The sequence below is a fragment of the Doryrhamphus excisus genome, chromosome 7 (assembly GCF_030265055.1).
Source record: "Doryrhamphus excisus isolate RoL2022-K1 chromosome 7, RoL_Dexc_1.0, whole genome shotgun sequence".
In the NCBI taxonomy this organism is placed as follows: domain Eukaryota; kingdom Metazoa; phylum Chordata; class Actinopteri; order Syngnathiformes; family Syngnathidae; genus Doryrhamphus; species Doryrhamphus excisus.
Genome location: NC_080472.1, coordinates 14,861,314 through 14,887,487, shown reverse-complemented (window position 1 = coordinate 14,887,487; position 26,174 = coordinate 14,861,314). Strand labels below are relative to the sequence as shown.

Genomic DNA, 26,174 nt, shown 5'->3' with positions numbered 1-26,174 from the left:
ATGCTGGGTTGCGGCGGCGCTACAGCCGAGTGCAGCCTGCAGCACAAAGGCCAGATCAAATGGGATTTGATTTGATTTTGTTTTCTTATTTTGCTGCTTGACCAGAGCGCAAGATGAGAAGTGTGTTCCATGAGAATTTGGCTTTACTCCATCTGATCAAGATGAGATCATCTCGTTAGGAGTTAAGACGGGCATTCAAAGAAATGTGCTTTCATCATTTGATTTGGCAGAACTAACTGCCTGGGTGAAACAAAAATATGCTGTTAAATACTACATTACAGCACTAATAGTCATCAAAGCTTATGATGCTTATGACAAAATGATGCTACAAGCAGTCCGTTCCAGACTCTGGAATATCATGCAGACTCTAGAACATCATGCAGACTCAATACGCTCACAACGACAGCATGTGCTAACGAAGTAGCAGGAGCGATGTCGCCCATGTGGCAACACCCCCCCAAAGTCAGAAAGATGCTGCTGAGTGCAAAATCTCCCATTCACAAATCCCCCGCTGTGGCTCACAACCGGTGAAGTTCAACTTCCGTGCTCAAAATGTTTGCGATGATATTTGTGGGTCGATCCGCCCTTACATTCACTGTTCCATTCGACCTTGTACGTAGCTCTGGCTAGTGTGGTGTGCTGACCCATGAACAGATGGAAAAAAACAGCAAGCAAACTAAATTCCAAGTGAGCAGGTGGAGGGCAAGAGATGATGGTGACGGAAATGAGGTGTGAAAGCGAGGAGAAAAAAACGGCAGGAAAAAATGAAGGCAGATGGTGAAATAAAGGTGAGAAATGCATTTTTGGGGTAATTTGACCTAGCATCTGGGTGGAGTACATAATATGGTTGAAACTACACAGAATAGGAATTCATTCAATACAGCACTTGGGTAGAATACGTAACCAATATACATAGTTGAAAGAACAAAGAATTATAATTATTTTGACCCAGCATTTGGGAATACTATAACAATACACGGAGTTGAAACAACCAAGAATTATAAATACTTTGACCCAGCATTTGGGTGGAATATCTAGCCAATATTGTAGTTAAAACAACCCAGCATTGTAACTCATCTGCTGGGTTAAAATAGACCAACCCAGCATGCTGGGTCAAAAGACCTTACGTTGGGCTGGTGCTATAGTAACCCTTCTGTTGGGTTAAAGTGTTATATCTAAAGCATCATTTATTAGTGTGTGCTGATAGAGATACACATGGACAACGAAGCAGTGGTTCGGTCTATTGAAAGAACGTCTTAGCTCATTTCAAACCATTTCACTAGCCATGTTTACATGAGGAGTTTCTCCTCTTTCTGAATGACCTTTCTGCAAATATGGAAAGGAATATTCCAATCTCCTGTCTACATGCGCCGCTATAATCAAACAGAATAGTCAATGGGGCATGCGCAGTAAATCGTAAACATCAACATCACGTGCTTCCCCGCACGAGCTTCCCCGAGTTTTTCTTTCACTTATTGGAATAACTCTGTATTGTGAGTTTTTTGTTCGTCCAGTCTTGAAATTTAGTTTGGATCAAAAACAAACTTTCCGCAGCAGTTCAGTGCCGATTGCTCGCCTCCATTTTTAAAACTGAAGAACATCTCAAGTTGCGTGTTACGTCAAATCTGAGAATGTGCTGAAAGAACGCGCCCAAGATAAAATTTAAACAGGAAAAGATCCAATTCACTCTTGCTAATAGTTTACAATTTTATATACATGCTTTATATCGATATATATGTTCTTTTTAAATAAAAACTGGACTTGTGAATAAAGTATTGAAGGGTTTAGATTCTGTTCCACAGATGGCGGTAAAAACATGACAAAGAAGAACACATCCTGACAACTTTCCATTTGAGTGGGTACAAGATACCTCAATAGGATTGGGGAAAGGAATATTCCACCCCGTGAATCCGATTATATGTTCATTCGGATTGGCACTATTCTTTTGGAATGAGGTTTATACAAAGGTTCAATTCTTTCCGTTTGAGCAAATAAACCGGATGCAATTGGAATATTTGGGTCCATGTACACGTGGCTACTGACTCTACCCCTCAAAAGGCCACTGATAATAGAAAGGCATGTGTACCAAATGGAAACCTAGAGTTAAAGAGATGACAAGCTTAAGTTGTAAAAGTCTATTGGAGGTTTCTAGGAAAAGACAGGCAGCAAACAGAGGTACTCTGTTAATTGGCTAATGAAAAGAGGAAAGTCTAATCCCACTAAGGGCTTTCAGTGAAGTCAACTGGAGGATCTGAAGTACAGCATCCTGTTTTACCTCTATCAATAGTGAACAAAAAAACATTTCAATGACAGCGCCGGTGCACACAATTCCTAAAATGCATCCCACAACGGCTTTTAAAATGAATCCAAACAGAAGTAAGTACCTATACCAACATCTGTGATAATCTGTTGCCGAGGAGCTACAAATAACATCACTGTTGTGTAATCATCCACCTTGGCTTCCACTGCACTTGTTTTGCTGAAATGTTTCCACAGCAAGTGCCAGTCCAACTTTTCTTCTTATGTAAGCCTTCAAGGAGGTCAGGAGGCCACCTATGGGTGAACCACAGGCCATCCAGCTTGGCTCTAACGCTGACATTTGTGTATTGCACGTGAGAGAACAAGCCAGCTTTTCGTGTATGTGTTGCTTCTTGATGAAAAGCTGCCATGTACGACTTACTGTGTTGCATGTTGAGTGTGTTTGACACAAATAAACCAACAACCATAACCATATTTATATTCACGTCAATCCAACATCAACTCACAGCTGCATGATGAGATAGAGGTGATCCGGACTCTCGTAGATATCCTCTAGCGCCACAATATTTTCATGTTTAATCCTGCAAAGACAAAGCAATTTGTTATTCAGCGTCTATATTCATATTGTCAACTAAATGAGTAATCTCTCTAATGAGGCAATAATGTTTCCCATTAAGATAGTGCTGTATTAATACACATAAAATACAGTCATTCAGGCTTTATTTCTCCATGGCAAAGTCGCCTCATTGGCACAGACTGAGGCTCCTGGCTGCGCTTCATTATGCCCGCCCCCCCCCCCCCCCATTGTATATCCGTCGCTATTGTCTGCCACATCTCTGCTGATTTCTCCATGGTTACAGCATCACAAGAGGCCATGTTTGCCCGTAAAGGTAAGCCTGATTGTGTAGATGTGTGCATTTGTTATCCTAATACATCTGACACAACTGATTTACTGTACTTTGGGAGCACAGGTAATTCCCACAGGGTCTTGCCTTCCCACACACAAAGGCAAAGGCATTCCCAATAGGTGCCCAGGTAAGTATCTAAGAGTCATTACGAGCGTATGATTGCTGCATTGGCAGCCCGCAGCGCCGTGATGTCAGTAATTCTTAGACGTGTAGACAAAGGAGTAAATACAGTGTGTGTGTGTGTGTGTCTCTGTGTATGTATTGAAGGGCTGCCCACAGGATAATGACAGCAAACAGCCACAGTGCATTTGGAAAAGCCCTCTCAGACGTGACATGAGTGGGTATTGATTCAAGGACTTGTGTTGTAGATTTGTGAATGGGAACCATGTGCAAAAGGCATCTAAGACTTGTTTGATTCTAAAAAAAAACAAGTGTGATTCAAAATTTTAGTCAGAAAGATTTGTTTCTATTACAGGGGTTTTCAAAGTGCAGCAGAGTGAGGCTCACCTCATAATATAATACGTTTATTTATCGGATGAATTACAGTGTTTTGGGGCATATCTCCATGAGTGAAATTGGCCGATCACATACATGCAGTTGCAAATGTTTAAATGTACTACTGGCTATACTTTGCAGGGCTCTACATTAAAAACAAAAATTACTTGCCCATGGGGAATCCTTAAGGTGAGAACTACTTGCCCGAACTTGCCCGAATATGCTGATAATTCACCAGATAATAGTACTGATGCATTGTATTTGGAGGAATGTCTGAAACGTATGTTAACATGGCATGCCATACTACCTTACACATGGTAGTCGTAGTAAGCAGTGATATTTATAAGTTGTGTACCACAATGAAACATTATTGAATAGACACATTTGTGTACTAGTAAAGTGTTTTTAATCCAGAAAAAAATGCTCAATGGTCAAACAATAATTTAAAAATAAAGGTGAGAAAAATACACAGAAATGGAAGCGCTAGATTTTGTAGCTTGTGCAAAATCAGCACTTGGTATTGGATCTAATCGGTGGTGTTTCATTGTGACCACTTCAAATTGTCACAGCAATGTGATTCACTCACCTGTGCCATCATTTGATTTGCTGCCGCTAATAAAATACTTGTTTAGGAGGCACTGGTTCATCACTTTTTGCTGTTTTCTTTCAGAAGTTGTTCAAGAATTAGACGATGTTGGCAGGGACGCCATGCTAGATGTTTTCATAGTCAAACGATCGCTGATTGGTTGATCGCGAACAAGAACGGGTGTGGGTATAACGCGGACTGTGGACTACGGACCGCGATCTAAATAAACGATTCTGATTGGTCCATTTCAAGATTTGCAAAGTTTTTTTTTGTAAATTACCACCGGAATTACGCGTCTGTGTTTTACCAACACCCAACAAGAACCACTTTTAAAAAAAACTCTTGGCCCGACGGGAATATCACTGATTGGATTTACTTGCCCAAATTTTGTTTTAACTTGCCCCGGGCCATCGGTACATTGTTACTGTCGAGCCCTGCTTTGGGTGAAAATGGCCAGGAGAAGCACATTTTTATTTTCATAGCTTATTTCAAGCCAATATGCTTGTTTTACCAGAACAATAACAACATGCTGGTATCCACAATGCATTTATTTCTAGTCTTCTCACATTATGAACTGAAAACCTGAATGAAACGCAGTTTTGCCTGCCTTCTGAACCGCAGATGCAGCCAACTCCCTCTACTGTGTCCGGAGAGGAGACCAAATGCTGGATGCACTCGTCCGTCAGTTTGGAACCACTGCTTAAATCAGTGTGCACAACGCGTGTTTCAAGGGTGGCGCAAATGCTCACTCGTCACGGTCCACGTGAGTTGTACTCTCTCATTGGACAGCCAAACTGGGGAAGTGCCGAGACTGACGTGCACCCATTGTGGAGTTATGGTGGTTGCAGGCGTCACAAATGTCACATATTGTAAGCAGCCCCGCACACAAGAAAAGTTCCTCCTGCACTAAGATTGCCACATCGTGTCTGCATGCTCCCAAATCCATATTGTGGCGATACCCCAAATCTTGATGATCATATCACACACCCTGCCAAGTTCTCGCCCCCCAAATGCCTCACCAATCTAAATCCAGTCAAAAAGCTCGCCAATTTGTTACCAATGAATAAAAGTGCTTTACAATTTGAGACAAGTGCATTTCGTTGTATGGCTTAAGGCAGGGATCAGCAACCCATGGCTCCAGAGCCACATGTGGCCCTTCAGCTTCTTTGTTGTGGCTCCCTTTGCAACACCCGAGTGGGAAAAATGCATGTTTTGTAATGAGTTAAAACAAAAACAACTTTGTGTGAGACCTTGAACGCATCCTGGCTGAGTTCTGACTGCTGATTGGATGAGCACGAGGATGAGCCAACAGGATGCTATTCAGTTCTCTCTCACAGAGCTATTTGATATTTCTATAAAATAAATTACAGATAATTAAAAAAAAATTAAAACCCTACTAGTTGGCATCCCTTACACATTCTTCTATTCTCTTCTCAGACTTTAGGAGACCTTCTTTTAATGTTTTGTGGCTCCAGGCTCTTTTTCTTTAGTGGGCAAGGGTGTAAAATGGCTATTTTCAAAGTAAAGGTTGGCTTAAGGTTTGTAGCTTTTTATAGAAGACTTATATCGTTTTATATTGTCATATAGTGATACACCACAAAAATATAATCCAAATAGAAAGAAAACTCAATGATGACATGTTTATATTGTTTTTTGTATTGTATAGTGATGTTTCAGTATGTGGCCCTATGTGGAAAAAAGGTTAGACACTGCTTTTGAAGCATGTCCGTACATAATGTTCCATAAAAAGCTTTTACAGAGCACAGCGTCATGTCATTTTTTTTGATAGATGTTTTAGTCATGATGTATATTGGGACAAATGAGGGAAGATGTGGATTGTGACCCAGGGGTGGTGGATGGAGGGACTTATGGTGCATGGCAAAGATCCATAGGGAGTCACAGTTGCCATGCCAAGTAACCATGAATTAGATGGCTCACAGTTGTGTGTGTTGCAGCACTCACTTCCTCAGCACGGCAATCTCATTCTCAATGCTGCTCTCTTTCCCCTTCAGAGCCTTTTTTGGGATGCACTTCACCGCAAACATCCGACCCGTCAGCTTCTCCTGGGCTAGAACCACCTCGGAAAAGGCTCCTCTGTGAAGACAACATCTGATTCAATATTTTGGTCACCAAACTATTACAAAGGCCTGTAATAGTAGTATTATTCACACAATAAACATTAACTCATTTAAATGGACACATTTGAATATACAGAAAAAAATTTATTGGTTTGCTTAGTGTCACCACGGTTACAGCTGTGATCGACAGCCAGTTCTCAAAACTTTCGTCAAACTGGGCCGGAGGAACAAAGTGAGTGGAACGGCTTCTGACGGAGGAAATTAGCATTTTAATTACTGATTCACTGGAGGCATTTAACTCACCGACGCAAATTTGAAATATCCATGATACAAATATCGAAAGCAAATGAAATGGAATTGAAATTCAGCCATGTCTTAATGTGTGTTCTGGGAAGTGTGTGCTATACCAAGAAAATAAGCAGGCTGCTGAATGAAAATGAGTCCATTGTGACCAAGTTGCTGACTCCACCATGTTATTAATTTGCCACCAAAGTACACATCTTTCCATCCTGAACGCCTCAATATTCAATTCTTCTCTCTTCATTTTATCAGTGAGCCTGCCTGGAGCAGACGCAGTTGCTGTTATAGTTTGCACTATTTGGTTTACATTTACAATCATGTCATTACCCAAGCAATTCACGTTAATGAAATTGTTGGCTTTATGTTGGAATGGGATTTGTTATTGCTCCTTATGACAAGACTGATGACACTTAATAAAGTATGGAAATGCATACAAACAACAAGAAATGCACAAGGGGTGTAATGGTACAATTGCTACACCACGATTCAAACATCCCACCCTCACTGTATCGTGTTTTTTCATAAAGTAATTAAAGATTGCCGTTTCGTATTTACTGTTTAAATATTAGCCGAAATAATGCATTTACAAATACAAGCTAGAAACTGCCAGACAAGGCATTTATTGCACGTTCAAATTATCTTGCAACAGGCACAATAATAATAATAATAATAATAACACAATAATCATAATAATAGCACAGGCAGGCAAGCTAAAACTCAACTCTGAACCTCTGACATCACTTCCTGTTCTCTACACATCTGTCCACCCGCCACTAAGGTCTGCTAGGGAACGCATTTACTGTGACACACACAAATAGGAGTTGCTTTAATCTTATTATAGTACTACTGTACTGTAATGGGTAACACAAATGTGAGTATATGAGTGTTATTTCATGTTTAGAGGGCTCTAATTATAAAAAAAACATATTTAGAAGACCTTAAACAGGTTTTCTATGCCATAAGTACAAAATTATAATCTTGAATCCTACTTTATGGCAATCCTTCCACTTTGCTCATTCGGTACACATTACAAGTTGGAGACGAGGTGTTTGTCGGGAGTTGGGAGCTTGAAAATCCTATACAGTCGTTAAAGTCTCCTGTTTGGGAACACTCAGTGAAATACATTATTGGACAAAGAGAAGTGGAGCGCTTAATCAGAAATGCATTCAAATGGATGGAGATCTGTTGTCCTACACAGTCAAAAAAGATACATAATAGTTGTTATCATCGTGAATGACAAAACCATAAATTCAGGCATCATAGACAAATTCGATTGTCGTATAAACCACTTGATAAACATTCAAGACATCATCTATTCTCTGAAATCACATTAATTTATTGTTCTCACTTGGGTGTGAAGATACGTGCTGGTTGTGTTTTTCGCTCCTTGCTTAGCGGAAATGTGCTGTTATGAATGAGACAAGTGTGTGTGTGTGTGTGTGTGTGTATGCCCCAAAAAGCCCAGACACTGATTAGAGTCAAGCACAATTGAGAAGCTTCCTTTCTTCTCTGGTGTCACCTTTATTAAGTAAAACAACAGTCTTCCCTCAGCACACACACACACACACACACACACACACAGAGAGAGAAAACAGAAGGTTTCCTGTACCACTTCTGTTCTCTCACACTTCTCAGCGACTACCTCGTTCTCATCTCACCTTCACCTCCTCCTCTCTTTTTCTCTCTCGTGCCTCTTTGCCTCTCACCTCACGTTCAGCACATTTTTTACCGTGACAAGTGATCATGCTGCCGATTGCCCCTGGTAATGAGCCTTGGACTGAGACACACACACACACACACACACACACATGCATACACTGCACCTGCTTGCTCTGATAATGGTTGTTGTGGTTTTGGGTGACGTCAAATCCAGACAAAACAAGCGCGTGGGATGTAGTGTTTGCGCTGTAAAGGCACACACTTGCACATAAATGAGCATCTATTATAAAGCCAGAGCAGGCTGTATGGAATACATGAACACAATGCATGTAAACACAAAGAAACTGAATTGTAAATGTTTGGACACTCATATTCAAAGCAACAATATGCAGCCACTTTTGTATTACATTTTTAAAGAGCAGCATCTAAATCATACTGATGAGACACACTGGCTGGAGAATAGCATCTCTGTCATTGCCATGGCAACCCAAGATCGCCTACTGTTGAGGTTAACAATATTGGCGGACTAGCCCGTACATCTGAAAGCATGCTTGTTTCATTGTTACAATCAGGGGTGTCATATTTGGCCTGCGACACATTTTTTTATGAACCGTCTGTATATTTTGTTAAATATAAAATTAATAACATGGGTCAGTACGTCTCAGTGCATGAGTGATGACTTTCTCCACAATTGCTAGCTCAGTGTGTCCAGGGTGTGGAATTATTTCCAAGTGTCGCCTTTGAATTGTATATAAGGAGTTTGCAATGAAAGTGCTGGTTATGCTAAGGGGGATTGGGTGTTTTCCTTTCATACGTCTAATCAAACATCTTTCATTCATGCTGCGTTCATGGACGATATGCTGAATGAGCTCAGTTGATAATTTCACTGATCACAGTTGTCCAGAGTTTCAAACTTTATTTTGAGCTTTTGATTTTATTTTGTTAGAGCGATGTTTGTGCAACATCAAAATGTGCAGCTTTCCAAAGTGTATAGTTAACAGCATTATTTAATTGGATTGTACATTTATTCATCACTTGTTGATTCTAGGAAATGTTATTTTAGTTGACTGTATTATTTTGTTAAAATCCACAATTTTGGATTTTGCAGTTTTTATTTGTGAAATGTATCTGTAATCGGTATATTTGATATCAAGTTGACAATTGGGACACCAAAGATTCCAGTCAGTTAATGGACACGTCATACTCAACAAGCAGGATCAAAACTAGCAAACTGCTGTAAGTGCTGCGCAAGCTTTTTCAAAAATGGTGCATTCATGTGCATCACATAACGTTGCCACTGCATTCAGATACACTTGTAAATCACAACAAACACACCCAAACATGCACATGGAGCCGAAAGTAGGTGATATTTACAAAACAACCACTTGTTGCTCATACAACAATAAGACAATGTTAAACTTTCCCCATTAATTTGCTATGAAATTCATATGCAGACTTCAACCAAGCATGTAGTATATATACATGTGTTTAGTAGTAAGTCTGTGAGGCATATTGAAGAAAGAGGGTTCTGAAGCTGAATCTAATATTATTACAACGGTCACTCTCATTGCAAATGTTGATCAGTCAAGCTAACAGGAGGGCTAACTTTTATGGGCATCATTATGGGCATTACTTGTGAAATTTATGCCATTAACTGTGGTCACGAAAACACTCGAAAGGCTGGGATCTGATGTAAATACAGTAGTTGCAAAATATTGAATATTGAATGAAGCAACTATAATGCAATTGCCTCATATGGATTGGCTAGGAGGGTAAAGCGGCATCACCTGACTGTCTAACAAGATCTTGTTGTTTCATGTAAAGGCCACCAACCATGGTAACCGTCAATAAGGATAACCGCTGATGTCACCATCCACGGAAATGATCATGTACTGTATGTCATTTGCCCTCACATGAAAACGCTCGTTGCGGCTGAATATCATGTCAAGCTCACCGCAATGAGGGAAAAAGGTCAGAAGAGAGAGAGAGGGGATAAGGTGAGGCAGAATGTGTGCTACTAAAAATGTAAATGAAGGTAAATCAATATAAAACGCTGGCTCATAAACACACAGTTCGCAGCATCACATGACCACAAGAGCAGGAAAATTGTAAGATCCATAAAATTACCCCCAGCCCAACCCCTACTATTCATATAATAATAGACCTGTCGGGGAAATGATTGATTGGAAGAAGATGGGATGGTACAACATCTGGAAGGTGAGCTAATATGCTCACCAGTGTACTTTATGTGTGTGTTTGTGTGTTGGCGGTTGATGAGCTGGCAGTCCCCGCTGCAGTTACCCACGGCAACGACAACTGCATTTCCTCCTGTATGAACCTGTGTAATTGTGTCGGTCGAGCTCCACTGCCTCCATCAGTGCATATATTTGCAGTTAGTGTGTGTGCAATTCTCTATCAAGCACACACACACACACAGAGAGAGAGATAGAGCAGGAAGGACTAGGACAAGGTGACAGTGACACATTTAACATGAAGACTGACATATCAGTGCTTCTCATTTAATGCATTCAACCAAAATTGTGGAGTCATCAAATTCTCCCAAATTGTGCCTGTAACAACATAGCATGTTCAAATGTTAAAATACTTGCTATTGTGCTGACGGTGGGACTCTGGAATGACTTAATTTCATTTCTTGTAGGGTTGACAAGTGTTCCGCAGTGGATTGCGTCTGACCTTTAAAGTTCCACTGTATTGAGCAAAATAATACAATGGAATCCGCTTATCGCAACGTCCTTCGGACTGTAAAATTACCAAAATCAAACCATTGCTTTGTGACTTTGTGACCAATTACTGGTGACTTTTGCCAGATCTATGCTGAACGAGTGCTAATTTCCTGTAGGCATGTAATAACCCACCTATAGCCACATTTACACTCCTATTATTCATTGTTCACAACTGCAAGGACTCGAGACAGCCGCTAGCTCACAAGCCAGTTAGCCTTGAATTGATTTCGTCTAAACTTAAGAAGCCAAAAATTTACCACTTCCACACGGAATGGGAGGACAGCTTTTATTCACTCTCGGACATGCCATTGCTGACTTCATGCAGTGTTTCGGTAATGTAATATGTCTCAATATTGTCATTACTGCCACCTAGTGACCAGTGACTCTTTGTCAGACACCTAAAATAAAATATGATTTCCAGTTATGTTGCACTAAAACAGTGTCATTGCTGTTTATACATGGTGAAAATATGCTGCAAAATATAAAACGATGAATTTTGTGTTTTTTGTTTCATCTTACTGGTATAGCGTGATATTATCATTATCGTGAGCCATGTATCGCAAATCATATCGTATTGTGTGGTACCCTGAGATTTCCATCCCGAAGAACCAATCTATGTGGAAGAACAGTATGCTTGATGCCCAGCAAGGTTATTGTGAATCAGCTGTGGCGCATTGTGTACGAAAGCACAATGACGCATCTTTCTTTTTCTTCTTGTTACGTGATTAGCAATATGACTTCCTGAGGCCATTGCCATGATGTCTCGGTTTGTTTTTAAGCAGCTCACATATTTTTCTTTCTTGCACCCAGTTTAATTATGTAACCGAGTATGAGCATCGCTGTTAATTTAAATGTCGTCAAGTAGCACTGAATTCAAAACTCAGTGAATGATGACTGGAGAATGGAGAAAAATGATGTGCGAACACACACGCCAGGGAGAGGAACCAGATTGCTTTCTGGGTTCATTGTGAAGTCACACACACACACACACACACACACACACATGCAAGGAGGGATAATGCCAGTTGTGTGAATCTGCTCCTGCCATATCAATAATTAGCAGTTTAATCAAAGCGGTGGCAGTAGCCTCTGAATGGACATGCACACATGCAGAGACACACACAGAGCGAAGTGGCAAGAGGGCCCGATAATGACAGGGCACAGACAGAGATAACACGGTACTGACGTCACCCATATGAGCACACATGCTCCTTTGATTTCATGAGAACACAACGCAATCTGCTTTAATTGTGTATCATTGTCTTTCTACTCAATGAAACAATCCTTTGTCGCACACACATGCAAAGAGGGAGTGCATGAATGAGGCAGAGAGGGTTTGTTTTGTTGACTATAAAGAAGAAGATGACATTCGTCGGGTTTTGTATTTTTAATGCCGCGTTTACACTTGTGGTTTGGTACTCTGGTCTGCAGAAAAAAAAATTGGAAAAATATGTCACTTTGGTGCGGTTCACTTAGCGTTCACACTGTTATTTTTGTCATTACAAACCATAATTCCATCTGCTGGGTTGAATTGGTAGGTTATTCAAGCAGGGGTTTACAAAGTACGTGCCAGGGGTCATTTGTGACATGTAAATGGGATAACTATGTAAAAATGATGTAATACACAAGGCACACATAGTGCTGTAAACAGACATACAGAAGGAACCACGTGGCACACCAAAGCTATAGAACAGGGGTGCTCATTAAGTCGATCGCGATCTACTGGTCGATCGCTGGTCGGTCGCGGCGTGACATTAAAAAAAATATCATCCTCGCATCAAAGCCGTCACTTGATTGATATACAGGGCAGCCATTCAGATGACAACTGAATGTTGCCCTTCGGGCGACCAATCAAATCAAACAACGTCTCTAAGTGCAGCAGAACTTACGATGTCAGCCTATCATCCATCCCCGTTACTTGATTGACATACAGGACAACCAGTCAGATGACAACTGAATTTTGACCTTTAGGTCACCGCTCATGCGTAAACAACGATGCAAAGTGCTAAGCTAGTCGGCGAATTGGGAGATTTTAAAGCCCTCGCTAAAGTTTATGGTCAGCTGCTGGACCAAGTAAAAAGGCAAAAAACATATCACTTCCATACGGAATGGGAGGTGGACTTTTTTTTCACAATGTCTTTTTCGAAGTGCGTTTGCCTCATATGCCATTCTACCATCGCAGTACCAAAGAAGGGAAATGTGGAGTAATGTGGAGGTAATTACAAAAAATGTTAATTGTTAATTATGTGTGTTTTGCAATATTGGCTCATTTGGTTATGTAAGGTACATCAACATACATTGTACGTACAAATAATCCTCAATAAAAAATGAGGATTATAAAGGATAAAAAATCCTCAAATGTTTTGCATTTTTGTAGTGGGTAGATCATTTTGACTCGGTCATTTTAAAAGTAGCTCGCATGCTGAAAAAGTGTGAGCACCCCTGCTATAGAAGAAGTAAAAAAACGCAGGTGCAGAAGGGAAGCCGTTATCAAAAAATACAATTTCTAGGTACCCAGAACATCATTTCTATGGGGATGACAAGCTGAAATTATAAAATACTTCAAACTTAGACTTCACTTCAAACTGTGAAGTCCAAACATGATATGCAGATTTAAGTTAGTGCCTGTGTGCTCGTATTGGATGGATTAAACTGCGATTGGTTGGCGACCAGTCCAGGGTGCAACCCACCTCTCGCCCAAAGACAGCTGGGATAGACTCCAGCATACCCCTGCGACCCTAATGAGGATAAGCAGCATAGAAAATGGATGGCTGGATGGATAGCCTTCTATTCCCAGACGTATTTCTGTGTGGTGTATCAGTGATCCTGTGTCTGGATGATTAAACTCCAATTCAGTCATCAGTTCAGCCAGACTTTGTAGCGCACAGAATGTAAACACCATCCATACATCAGTTTTTGTTCATGTGAAATATTGCTCCAACTTTCATCTTCCCTGATAGCTCTGAGACGTGGCGGGGAGCCATGCAGCTTTAGCGCATCACCAGGGATGCATTCACTGAGTCAGGATTCCGTAAAGCTTGCTAGATGCGTGCACTCTGAACTTTAATGAGTGCTATTTCCTATTATTACTTGAAATAAGTAACCAAAATAAAGTAAAGCAAGAAAAGTCATGAAACAACATGAATGGACGCATGCACAAATGTTTTCTTCATTCATCACTTTGTTTTCAACATTTGTTTCCACATGTGGAAAAAGTGCTTAGCTGAATCACTATGGCAACAGGAGGTTAGTCATGATGGGTGCAGATTCTATTACAGCAGCAATGGGGCATAAAAAGAGGACAACACAAACCATACACACACACACTCCATTAGTAAAAACATTAACATGTAGAGTGAAATGAGGGGAAGAGACTTAAGAGACCCTTGTGTGTCTTTTCCGCTTTTTGGTGCACACATTCACACAGCTAGGCTTAAATAGCACTGTTGCCACGGCAGCAATTAAGAGCCAATTATAGTCTGTATGCTCACCGTGGATCCAATGGCAGGGGATGAAGATGAGAGAGAGAGAGAGAGAGCGAGAGAGAGAGGGAGAAAGCGCTGAAAGAAAATGCCGGCACATTCTTCTATGTAATTATAAAACAAATCTGCACAATTGGCACATAGTTGGTCTGAAAGTGCGTAATTCAACCCATCGCCCATATGGGGCGTCCAGAATGGGCTCGACTCTTACCAGCAGATGGAACATGCATGTGGAGCTCTGTAGGACAAAATTAAACATTAACAGAAAAACAACACGCAGAGCAGAATCATGGCAGGCCACTGTGTGCTGGTAAAGGAAACTGATGAATCAACGCATAGGACAGCTGTCAGATGCATGCTGAACTAAAAGAAAAATAAAGTTTAGCCCGGGGAGCTCGTCACAATTGCGTAGGAGTAGGTGCCATTGTGGTTGGTGCGCTCATTTAGTGTCCTCAAGTAACAGCCACATCAAAACAGACATTTACCTTCTGACAGCAAACCATTTTCCGAGCCTTGTTTTTTTTTTTTTTTTCCCCGTGAGCAAAGGTGCATCTGAAGTAATGCGATCGTGGCATTTCATTGATGAAAAAGTGCAGGGTAGACCGCATGAAAGAATGATGACGCTCAGTGTCTGCTTTGTGTGCTCAGCCAAACCCAGCCAAGGATGAATTCACCATGGCAACAACCCTTAGCACCACTGGATGAAGAGAGGCTTCCCTTCTGTTTACATTTATCATCGTACCGGAAAAGAACTGTGTGTAAGTGGGGGTCTTTATTAGGGGTGGGTGGGCGATACTGCAAATTTTTGTGAATTGCTGATACTTTCAATACATTCGATACACTGGCTTTCAGCCGCTTGGCACCCAGACTGTGGAACTCACTACCACCATACATCTGTCTACTTGTCTGAGATGACACTTTCGTTCAAAGTTGCATTCAAAGACACCACGTCATTTAGATTGACATTTGCTGATGTTGTCCTGTTTGTTTCTGTTGTTCCGTGTCATTGCAATTGTTGTTGTTGTTTTTTTCCTCTCTTTGTATTGTCCCCCTCTTGTCACCGCACTCCTCCCTCCATTTTCTTTTTTCTTCTTTTCTATCCCCTCCTTCTCCAGTCCAGAAGAAAAAAAAAATCAGCACATTTAGAGTGCACATGTATTTTCTGGGATTCCCAAGCCTCCTCAAATGCAGCCAATTGTACTTCTACAGTAGTGAGAGATATGAATATCCACTTAACGTTTGTCTTTGTGTTTATTTACACAACTCATACACGCATAATGAAGACAGTATTGTGACGCTCAGTGTCCTTGAATGCAAGTGAATGCTCTGCTGCTGATGCGTTCAGGTCAGAATAATGCCATAAAAGGTGTGTCAGGCTATGTGTCAATGTGGGGATGCTACATTGTGGCCTGGGTCTGCGGTCACGACAGAGGTGTGGCTTGCCATGATGCACATGTGTTAATTACACTAAAAATATTTTTGTAATTAAACAATTAATTAGTCACCGTCGTTAATTTTTGATTCATTTTTATTGTAGATGCTCTACTGTGATTATTTTTTCATTTTAATGTGTCGGTGTATTGAATGGTGGCAAAAAAATGTATAATTGCTACTTTTTTTGCCTTCAATTTGTTGATTATGATTAAAATCTAAAGATTTTAAGTTATTTCTGAATTTGCGGTTCAAATATTCTGTACAATCTGTTCTCTGAAGCCACAATATGCTAACCGGTGGTAGTGTTGCTATATTTTTGGGGTGAAAAAAAAGAAAATCAATATTATTATTATATCATTATTATCTGCATTCATTTTCTGCCACTTATCCTCACAAGGGTCGCGGGGGCTGCTGGAGCCTATCCCAGCTGTCTTCGCGCGAGAGGCGAGGTACACCCTGGACTGGTGGCCAGCCAATCACAGGGCACATATAGACAAACAACCATTCACACTCACATTCATACCTATGGACAATTTGGAGTTGCCACTGTTTTTGGAATGTGGGAGGAAACCGGAGTACCGGAGAAAACCCACGCATGCACGGGGAGAACATGCAAACTCCACACGGAGATGGATGGCCGAGGCTGGGATTGAACTCGGTTCTCCTCGCTGTGAGGTCTGCGCGCTAACCTCTCGACCGCCGTGCAGTCGATAATCATTAATATTATTAATAATAATAATAGTAATTTGAAGTGAAGGAGGGGCTGCACCTTTCATGGGAAGCCAATATGAGCTTTACTATACAGTTTAGAAAGCCATGCTAACATCATTTACTGCCAAAAACTAGCTGGAAAAATGGGTGATATTGGTCACATTTGCTCCAACCATTCACTGCTGTCTTGGGAGTAATATACTGCTGGGTGTGATTGCATCCTTCCTGACTCTGATTCCCTGACCTTATAAATCTCCTCCACAGTGATAAACTGGCACGACAAAACATGCATCTTCAGCCCTGATGCAGTGATTAAGAATAGGGCAACAGAAAAATCCTGTTGTTCATCATAATCATCTTTGCCTACGTAAACAATACAATTTCAAATTCCTTCATTTGACGTCATGGTGTCCTTCTTTAGACAACTGATTGTCTGAACTGATTAACAGCACCTTTGTCTGTTGCAGCCGCGTAATGCACTCAAATTTAACTTTAATTCATCAATTTATTGATAACAATGCCTATGACTAAAGCCTCATCTAGTCCGGAACCCTCTGCTAACTAATTAATTGAAATGAGATAAGTCATTGATCATTTGTCTCATGATTACAGAACTTTTATGATGTCTGTATTACATGTATTGCATGTCTTCCAAAGCATCATGGGGTGTCCTAAATTTGTCATAAATATTATAAGATTACAGTTGCGATGAGCAAAAATCCTCCATTTTAAAGGCAGAGTGAACACATTCATTGTAAGAAGATGTCATAAACATAGCAGACTCCATGCTGAGACCGACATTTGGAAGCAAAACCACAACAGACTGGTTTAACAAAGTGTTACAGAGCGTCAATATTACAAGCTGCTACACTCCATGGCATTGTCTCCAGCCAGCAAATACTATTCTTTGTTAATGTCTTACTCTGAATAAGCCACAATTAAGATCGGAGATAACATGGATTCTTCAGAAACCAACAACACGCCCGTACTTGTTTAGGTCTTTCTGTTTTCGATTTCCCAAGCACTGTATTTAAATTCACACACACACAAACACACACACACACACACACACACACACACACACACACACAGCAGGTGTTGCAATACAAGCAATGTCTTGGCAGATTCATCACTAATACACGTCACAAAAAGCACAAGTTAATAAGGCCTTCCGATAACAGCAGCAGGCTGCACCGGGGGCCAAATGACATCAGCCCGGCCCACGTGTTCACTTGAAAAACTTTAAAGTGTCGAAGATGTTTTCTCAGTGGAAACAGCAGAAAACTCCTGTCATATAGCCTATCTCTTGACGAGCAGATCCTTAAAACCAGTGTTCCTTTTATAAACGGGATCTTGGACTAGTGTTTTTGCAGTAGAGTCCTAAAAAGCAGCAGTGCTCCTGTTTTATGGAGCAGGAGTCCTCCACCACTGGGCTCTTGCCGTAAATAATTACATTTATTTAAACACATAAATTTGGAAATATGGGCCATTATTTTATGAAAAAAAATACATAGAGTTACAAATCCAACTTTTATGTTGTTTGCTGTGGGTGGCAACCCGTCCCACTTTGTTCTACGGTCCTTGAACGCACCATTGTGCATATACCAACAGCACAGATAGACAAACTGTATTTTTTCAGTTTTTCCTTTCACCTCATTTTTGGTCCCAAATGCTGATACTATGTGAGAATGCATAAAGGTAGGCTTTGATGACATTACTGAGTACTAATATGCATATTTGTTGGTGCTAGCACATTACCTTTAACACTCTTTGACTCTCTGAAAAACAAACTCCAGGCTCATGCTGGTGGATGGTACATATATATTCATTTAGTGCTTTTAATTTGAGTCTTATTTTCACGCAATACACAATAAATAAGATACAAGAGAGATTTGTGGGAACATGAGCTGCTCCGTGAGTCAAAAAAGGAGACTACAATCTTTGAATAGTGCTTTGCAGCAGAAAACGGTCAGAGAAAATCTCTATTTTGGAGTATATGCTCGAGAAATAGCACAGCACTCCTCTCAAATTGGCCTCACAGTCAGTGGATTAAGGGTTGGAATCTCTGCTGGGCATCTGTGTGCAGTTTGCCTGTCGTCACCCATAGGTGTGCATATGTGAATGGGTTTTTTCTCTGTGTGTCCAGGGTGCCCCTCACTTCATGCTCCAAGTCACCTGGCATACGCTCCAGCTGATTGGTGACCCTAATGAGGGCAAGCGGTATAGAAAATGGAGGGGTTCAGTCCATTCCTAAAAACAGCAGCTCGCTCCTCAACCTTCCTGGGCCCACGGACCAGCTCGTGTCTGTCAAACCTCTGATGGACTCGAGGCGAGGGTGGTGGGGGTTCTTTGTTTTCCACAGAGAAGAAGATACTGTAATAGCATAGTTTCATGTATGTGGGTGACAGGCGCAGCACACAAGCAGTTTGGATGGATTAGGATGGAAGCGACGAAAGCATATTTTAAGCAGCTGCTGTCATCATTTGGGTTGAATTGGGCTTTCTCTCGCCTCCCCGTTATCCTCATTGGCCTGGGAAGTTTTTTGTGTCAGTCGTAAGCAATCATCCAACTTTGACCTCAATATGACCTCAATTTCCAAAATGCGTATGCATTATATGCATATGCATTAAAGTCACATACACATTAACTCAAAAAAAAATCTGCATAAAAACTCTACACTAAACAAGTGACTACACAAATGATTTAAATGATGTCATTGTGGTAATGGGACTCTGGGAAAGTAGGTCTGCTATAATACAGAAAAAGCCTCCCAGGTGCAGATAAGTGTGTGTGTGTGTGTGTCACACTTAAGTGCGATGCTTAGCAGAGCAGACCATGTGCGTCTGCCTAAATTTACAATATCATTGTGCGAGTGTGCGCCTGAATTCCTCTATGTGTGTGTGTGTAGTCTACCTAAAATTGCCTGTCCACATGACAGAGTGTGTGTAAACCAGCCGTGGAACTACACTGTTTAAAAAGAAACAATCAATCACAATCGGATTGGAAACAGTCTCGGATGTTACCACGACAACCTCCTGCATAGCTAAATATTTGGACATCTAATCTAATTGCATGCGATACATTAACCCAGTTGAGAGGTGAAAATAGTGGAAATATTGTTACACTTCTGGCCACTGGTGGCAGCACTGAGTTTTTCCTGCAATGTGACTTTTAAAGTACACAGAGAATGTTGCAATTTGCTTCCTACTCAAACATAAAAAAACAGACTTCAGGGTACTTTGCGGTATAAACATGGCTGTTGTGCGTTAATTTGACTGTTCTAGGACGAGCCACAGTGCTTCAGGAGGCAAACATTGCATTCATATTCACACTGCATCTACAGTACACCGCGAGTGCTTTCTGCCAAGTACACAACCGGAGGTGATGCACCTTTATCTCACAAGAGACAAAAACAGACATGTAGCTGCATGCTAACTTACTGATAGCAGTTAACAGAGTGTTTTGAAGTATGGAATAGATGCCAACTGGAGAAACAGGAGTTTAACTAAATTACCATTCAATACAGTTGAGGGATTCCATTGTTAAAAGTTGTGAAGGGTGTCAAATAAACTGGTCCATTCCACACAACCTTTTAGCACCCGTCTGTTGGATTGTGGGATAGACATAAAACATTTTATTGATGGATTAACTTAATGGGATGATGGCAGATGTTTGAAAGCTGCCATGTGTTTGAGAAATATCCACCTCTGCATGGATTCTGCCTTGCACTGAAGTTCTTTAAATCAAAACATGTAAAAAAAAATTTTTTGAGAATGATCAGGGGAAAATAGAACTGCGGGTCCCTGCATTCCTGCAAAGGAGAAAGTCCTACTGTGAAAGAAAGGTGGACAAACACAGCAGGTGTGATGATTCATTCGAGATTCTGAGCGGTATGATTTATCCTCTGTGAACCGGAAAGCCATTTCCCAAGTAAAAATATCACATAAGACTTGCCGAGATAAGTCACACTGATATATAGACTACTTATACTAAAGTGTGTCAATAGTTTATATAGAAGCAGTGTGATGTATGGCATCCCTACTTTGTCCCACTCCTTCCGCTCAGCACATATTTACTTCAGTCCTTTTTACTTCCATTACTATTGGATCCTTATTTACATTTCCTCATCATCATCTGTTTTGTTATAGTTTGCTTTGCCAGAGGCTCTAAAGCAGAGGTAGGGAACCTATGGCTCGGGAGCCAGGTAGGGCTCTTTTGGTGACTGTGTCTGGCTCTCAAGCATTTCTTACCACAATAAAAATGCATTTTTGCTAACATTTTAAAGTAAACATCACAGAAATGACTGTTAAAAATAATATTCAAAATCAACAACTTTCTTATGCATTTTAATTCGTCCATCTAGTATATTCTGCTGCAATACGGCCAACCATATCTATCTTTCCTATCTTAAACACCAAAACTTGATTATTACTGGGTAATGCTGTAGTCTACCTCGGTCATTGAGATGTCAACATGTAAATGTAAACTTTCCTCCTTTAGTCAAATAGCTAAAGCTGCAGAACCAAGCCTTCTGGTGAAGATGGCCAAAAGAATGAAATATATGTACTGAATACGGTTCAAAACTATGCAGCAGCAGAAGTTGCATTAATGGCAGCAAGTATTTGATTTATTATTAGACACTGCGCTGCTCACGAAAGTATGCTGGCCACACCCCATTGGCGTGGGGTAGTGTGCCTGGTCTACATAATTAGAGCCCATTATATCTAAAACTGTTGGTCTTACATACAAATGCACATATTTTATTGCATTCAAAATGTATATGGCTCTCACAGATACACATTTTAAAATATCTGGCCTTCATGGCTCTCTTAGCCAAAAAGGTTCCCAACCCCTGCTCTAAAGTCTCAACAGAACATATTCTAATTTGAATTTCTGTTTGGAACAAGAATTACATTCTGTGTTAAGATGATATAAAATTGACACTGATCTGAAAGCAGTCGTGAAAAAACTGGTTGTGCTCAAAATGCTTCGCAAGACAGCTAGCGTACATGTATAACACAGATCTCCTCAAACATTTTTAATCATGAGACAAATGGTCAATGACACATGGGCAATTAGTTGCCAAGATTTGAATTCATGGCATCCATACTTTTCAACCAAACTTGCTCAAATTGTACACATATATTCTTGTCAGTCCCCTAAAAATGTGTACCACATTTTGTGGTGATTCAATTTAACAGGCTAAAGTTAAGCCATTCCAAGTCAATCCAACATACTGTATGAGGCCAATGTTTGGCTTTTAATAACAGAGCCATCAATGGGTGAACTCATCAGAAAAACAACAGCACAGGTATAGGAACAGAGGAAGGATGTCAAAAAATGTCCAATATTTAATTTTGTGTGATGTGGTTTAAGTTTAGAAGGGTAATCTTACACAAACAAATACAGGAGATTGGTTAGCACAAGTGCATAGCATGCAGGCCTCACAGCTAGGGGACCCGAGTTCAATTCCACCCTCGGCCATCTCTGTGTGGAGTTTGCATGTTCTCCCCGTGCATGCGTGGGTTTTCTCCGGGTACTCCGGTTTCCTCCCACATTCCAAAAACATGCTAGGTTAATTGTCGACTCCAAATTGTCCATAGGTATGAATGTGAGTGTGAATGCTTGTTGGTCTACTATATGTGCCCTGTGATTGGCTGGCAACCAGTACAGGAAGACAGCTGGGATCCAGCACCTTCCGCGACCCTTATGGGGATAAGCGTTAGAAAATGAATGAATGAACATCTGTTGAATATCGAACTAGTGACCAAAGCAACAATGATTTGGTCAGAATGTAAAGAAGAAAAACAACCCTACCAAGTGTTGCCTCCTCCAAATAACAAGTAGTTGAAGCTGTGACCCTGATTTCCCCCCCAAGAACAGCAGATGTTATCGAGATCCACTGGGATTGTGAAACCAAATTTTCTGCTCAAGGAGAACGAGACCCACACCATCATCCCTTTTGTTTCAGCAGCACACCGCGTTTGTGTTTCATCAATCTCCATCCAACGCTGTGTTCCTTATCTGCACGCGTCAGAAGAAGGATGGAACCATCTTTCTTGAGGGATCCGTCAAATAGATAAGAGGGACAGCGTTTTTGCCTTGCCTCCCTGAGTAAGTGAACACAGACGGATCTCAGGACTTGTCATCCCAGTTGTGTATGCAATGTGTGATGAAATTAGTGGCATACTGTCAAGCATCACAAGCACTCCAGGTTGACTAAATCCCTGTTTGATCCACTTTAAAAAGGACTCAAGTCTGTTTAAAAATGACAATGGGAGAAAAGACAGAAGTGGACCGTTTGTTTTGAAAAGTTCCAGCCAACCACATGAAATGTTTTTAAACAACTTTCCCCCGTGCCACTGTTCACACACAGTTGTCAGCAGGCTTTTAGCTCCACGGCCATTATGAGCTGGATGGATTAAAATAGTGTCCGATCCGATAATGGACTATAGTTTGTGGTTATTAATACACTGGATGCACGTGTGAATCTGTGCAGCCCCCCCCCCATGGGTAAAATACTAATCTTACCTTGTATGTGTTCCGTGCTGAGTGAGCTCCTGACAGCTGGTAAATGTATTTGCTGCATGCTCGTCGAGCGGAAAGTGACTTTGACGCTCTGCTGCTTTTGAAAAGTCACGCTGTGTGTGTGTGTATATATGCATGTGACTTGAGTGTTAAAATGGTAAGCAATTATGTGTATTTAAAATCACTATTTGTAATGAGATCACTATTAACGATGACTCACAGCCTACTGGGTGCCGATTGTAAATGCATTTAAAATGTGTGATGAGTAGGGGTGTCATGAGAGTTTGGGAGATTAGATTGGGTCTATGAAAATGAGACAAAATTAACATTACTTTAAAAAGTATAATGAAAATATATATAGCAGGGCTGCACGGTGAGAGTGGTTAGCAAGCAGGCCTCACAGCTAGGAGACCAGCGTTCAATTCCACCCTCGGACATCTCTGTGTGGAGTTTGCGTGTTCTCCCCGTGCATGCGTGGGTTTTCTCCGGGTACTCCGGTTTCCTCCCACATTCCAAAAACATGCTAGGTTAATTGGCGACTCCAAATTGTCCATAGGTATGAATGTGAGTGTGAATGGTTGTTTGTCTATATGTGCCCTGTGATTGGCTGGCGATCAGTCCAGGGTGTACCCCGCCTGGGATAGGCTCCAGCACCCCCGCGACCGTAATGAGAATAAGCGGTAGAAAATGAATGAATGAATATATATTGCAATCAGAGCCATGGCACTGCAAACTAATATACTTCATTTTCATTTATTGTGCAATTCATGAATGAATATATTATCGTACCAGTCCTAGTGCCCACTGATGGCATTATATCATCGCCATGTTTTAATCTTGTGAGATTAGTATCCAATTAGTATTGAAATGTATAGTCGAGCACAGACTTCAGCCAAGGTTAGTAACATTATATACGGGTCCGTCCACTGGCGGTTTCCGCTATCGGTAGGGTGTGCAATAAATGGTAAAGACTAGGCTATCGCAAATCATAATGTGGGGCAAATGGCCGATTACATTTCATGACGGGGCTATTCAGTTTTGATTCCATGGACGGGGACACATCGCAATGCATACCAATGTAGGACATGACATTACATTATACAGGGTCAGGCAAGATGATCTGACACATTTGGAGGTTAAATAAAAGGCAAATAAAGTAAAGAAACCAAAAAAGTGTTTTTATTTTTGAAAAGTACAAATAATGCCATTTTTTTCATATAATGCCATTTTGCTTTGTTTCTTTATAATGCCATTGTATTTTGTTTCTTTTTCATTTGCTGCCATGAATTGACATTGACAGTCATTCATTGCCATGAATTGGACTTGTGAGCATTACGCTTTCATTGTGGAAACGTTTATCAAAGCAAACGAATCTGTAACTGCAACACAACGAGCGTTCCGTTTGCACTTCAATCTTGGTAGACATGATCCCGTACCAGCTCCAAACACCATCTTGTTATGGGTTACCAACTTCACAGCTACTGGATCGGCATTGAAACCAGAATCAACCGGGTGACTGCACACCGCCAGAACTGATTTAATTTTTAAAACATAAGGAAACAGAATGGCATTATTACTTTTTTAATTGATTTTTTTTACTTTTATTATTATTACTTTTCGGAAATAAAAAACACTTTGTTTCTTTACTTTATTTGCCTTTTATTTAACCTACAAATGTGTCAGATCATTTTGCCTGACACTGTATAACATATCATAACATAAAATAAAATCACATAACATATCACAGTGTAGTATAGGGTCATTTGTAGCAAAACAACAGGAAGTGACATCACTGCACTGTTTTTTTTTTTTTTTCAGAGCAATCGTCAACCAAGGTCGCCTGCAATGATGTCAAGCACGATTGATTACAACAGGTACTTCATTCAACTCTCGGGCATGTGTGCAAAAGAGCCCTGAATGCATCACCATGCAAGCAACAGAACACTGTGCCACAAAGGACAGCTCGGTCAAATGCAGAGCAATTAGGATGATGTATAGCAGCCTGGGACGTACCAAGAGGGAGATCTACAGAGAGACGTCAAGACACCGTGGAAGTGGGTGGGGTGCTCTGCAGTCCCAGAAAGAGTGGAGGGAACCAAGACAGGAGCAGGGAATTAGAGCATCAATTAAGGGCAGCATACCCTGGATGGCACAGCAACGTTCCCACAATGCATCACCATCAGCGCTATCTCACCCGCACACGACACACGTGCCCCATCATACACTTTGTCTTTCTGTGGGTCCTCCTTCTCTTCTCTTCTCTTCCACTGACACTTGGCTGGACCAAAACACAATCTGCTTTCTTTTTTTAGACCTCTATCCTCCTCTCATGCCTCCTACTAAGCAGTACAGGTGAGACAACTGCTATTGAATTATTGAAGAGTGAGCACACCCAGGAGGGTAAGGTGACATCCACAAAGCGGCTAGGAAGAAGCTAATACGGATTAGATAATGCAGTATTTTAGTGCCCTGGCAAACTTCAAGTGTAAGTACACGCACGGCAATGGGACTCAGCAAGTATGGGCGACCGCACTGCTGGTCAAAATGACGACACCGATTTGAACCGCAGCATTCTCTCGTGAGGTATTCAGGTCATGCGACAACTCATTTCTATGTGGTTTAAGGCAGCACTTCGCAAATGTTTTTACACCATGTACCACATCAAAAATATATGGCTTTGCAATTTTTTTACTACCTCCGCTTACCATCATGGCTAAGAATTCAATACGTGGCCTGTACTTGTTTGTGTTGTTGCGTAAGAGGGGAGTTACACAGGACAATACATATGAAATAATTCCCGAAGTATACTGAGTGACTTGCTATCCTTCATCAGGTCACAGGAGGACAAATTACATTAATTGAGTTATTTTGTGGAAATCTAATGGGTGACATGCTGAATGAGCCCAGTTTATAATTTCACTGCCTGCACGAGTCCAGAGTTTCCTACCTCAAATAAGGATGTTTGTGCCATATAGAAATGTGCAGCTTTC

The 26,174-nt window shown here is 41.0% G+C and overlaps 1 protein-coding gene across 2 annotated transcripts in view; it reads right to left on the bottom strand.

Annotated features, from left to right (window-relative positions):
* Nucleotides 1-26,174, bottom strand: part of camk1da (calcium/calmodulin-dependent protein kinase 1Da) — a 48,187-nt gene that overhangs the window by 16,925 nt on the left and 5,088 nt on the right. For both annotated transcript variants that reach the window (XM_058077366.1, XM_058077367.1), the window contains 2 exons: nt 6,211-6,342; nt 2,766-2,840 (listed from right to left, as the gene is read on the bottom strand). In XM_058077366.1, coding sequence (XP_057933349.1) covers nt 2,766-2,840; nt 6,211-6,342 — 207 coding nt within the window. The remainder of the gene's footprint in view (nt 1-2,765; nt 2,841-6,210; nt 6,343-26,174) is intronic.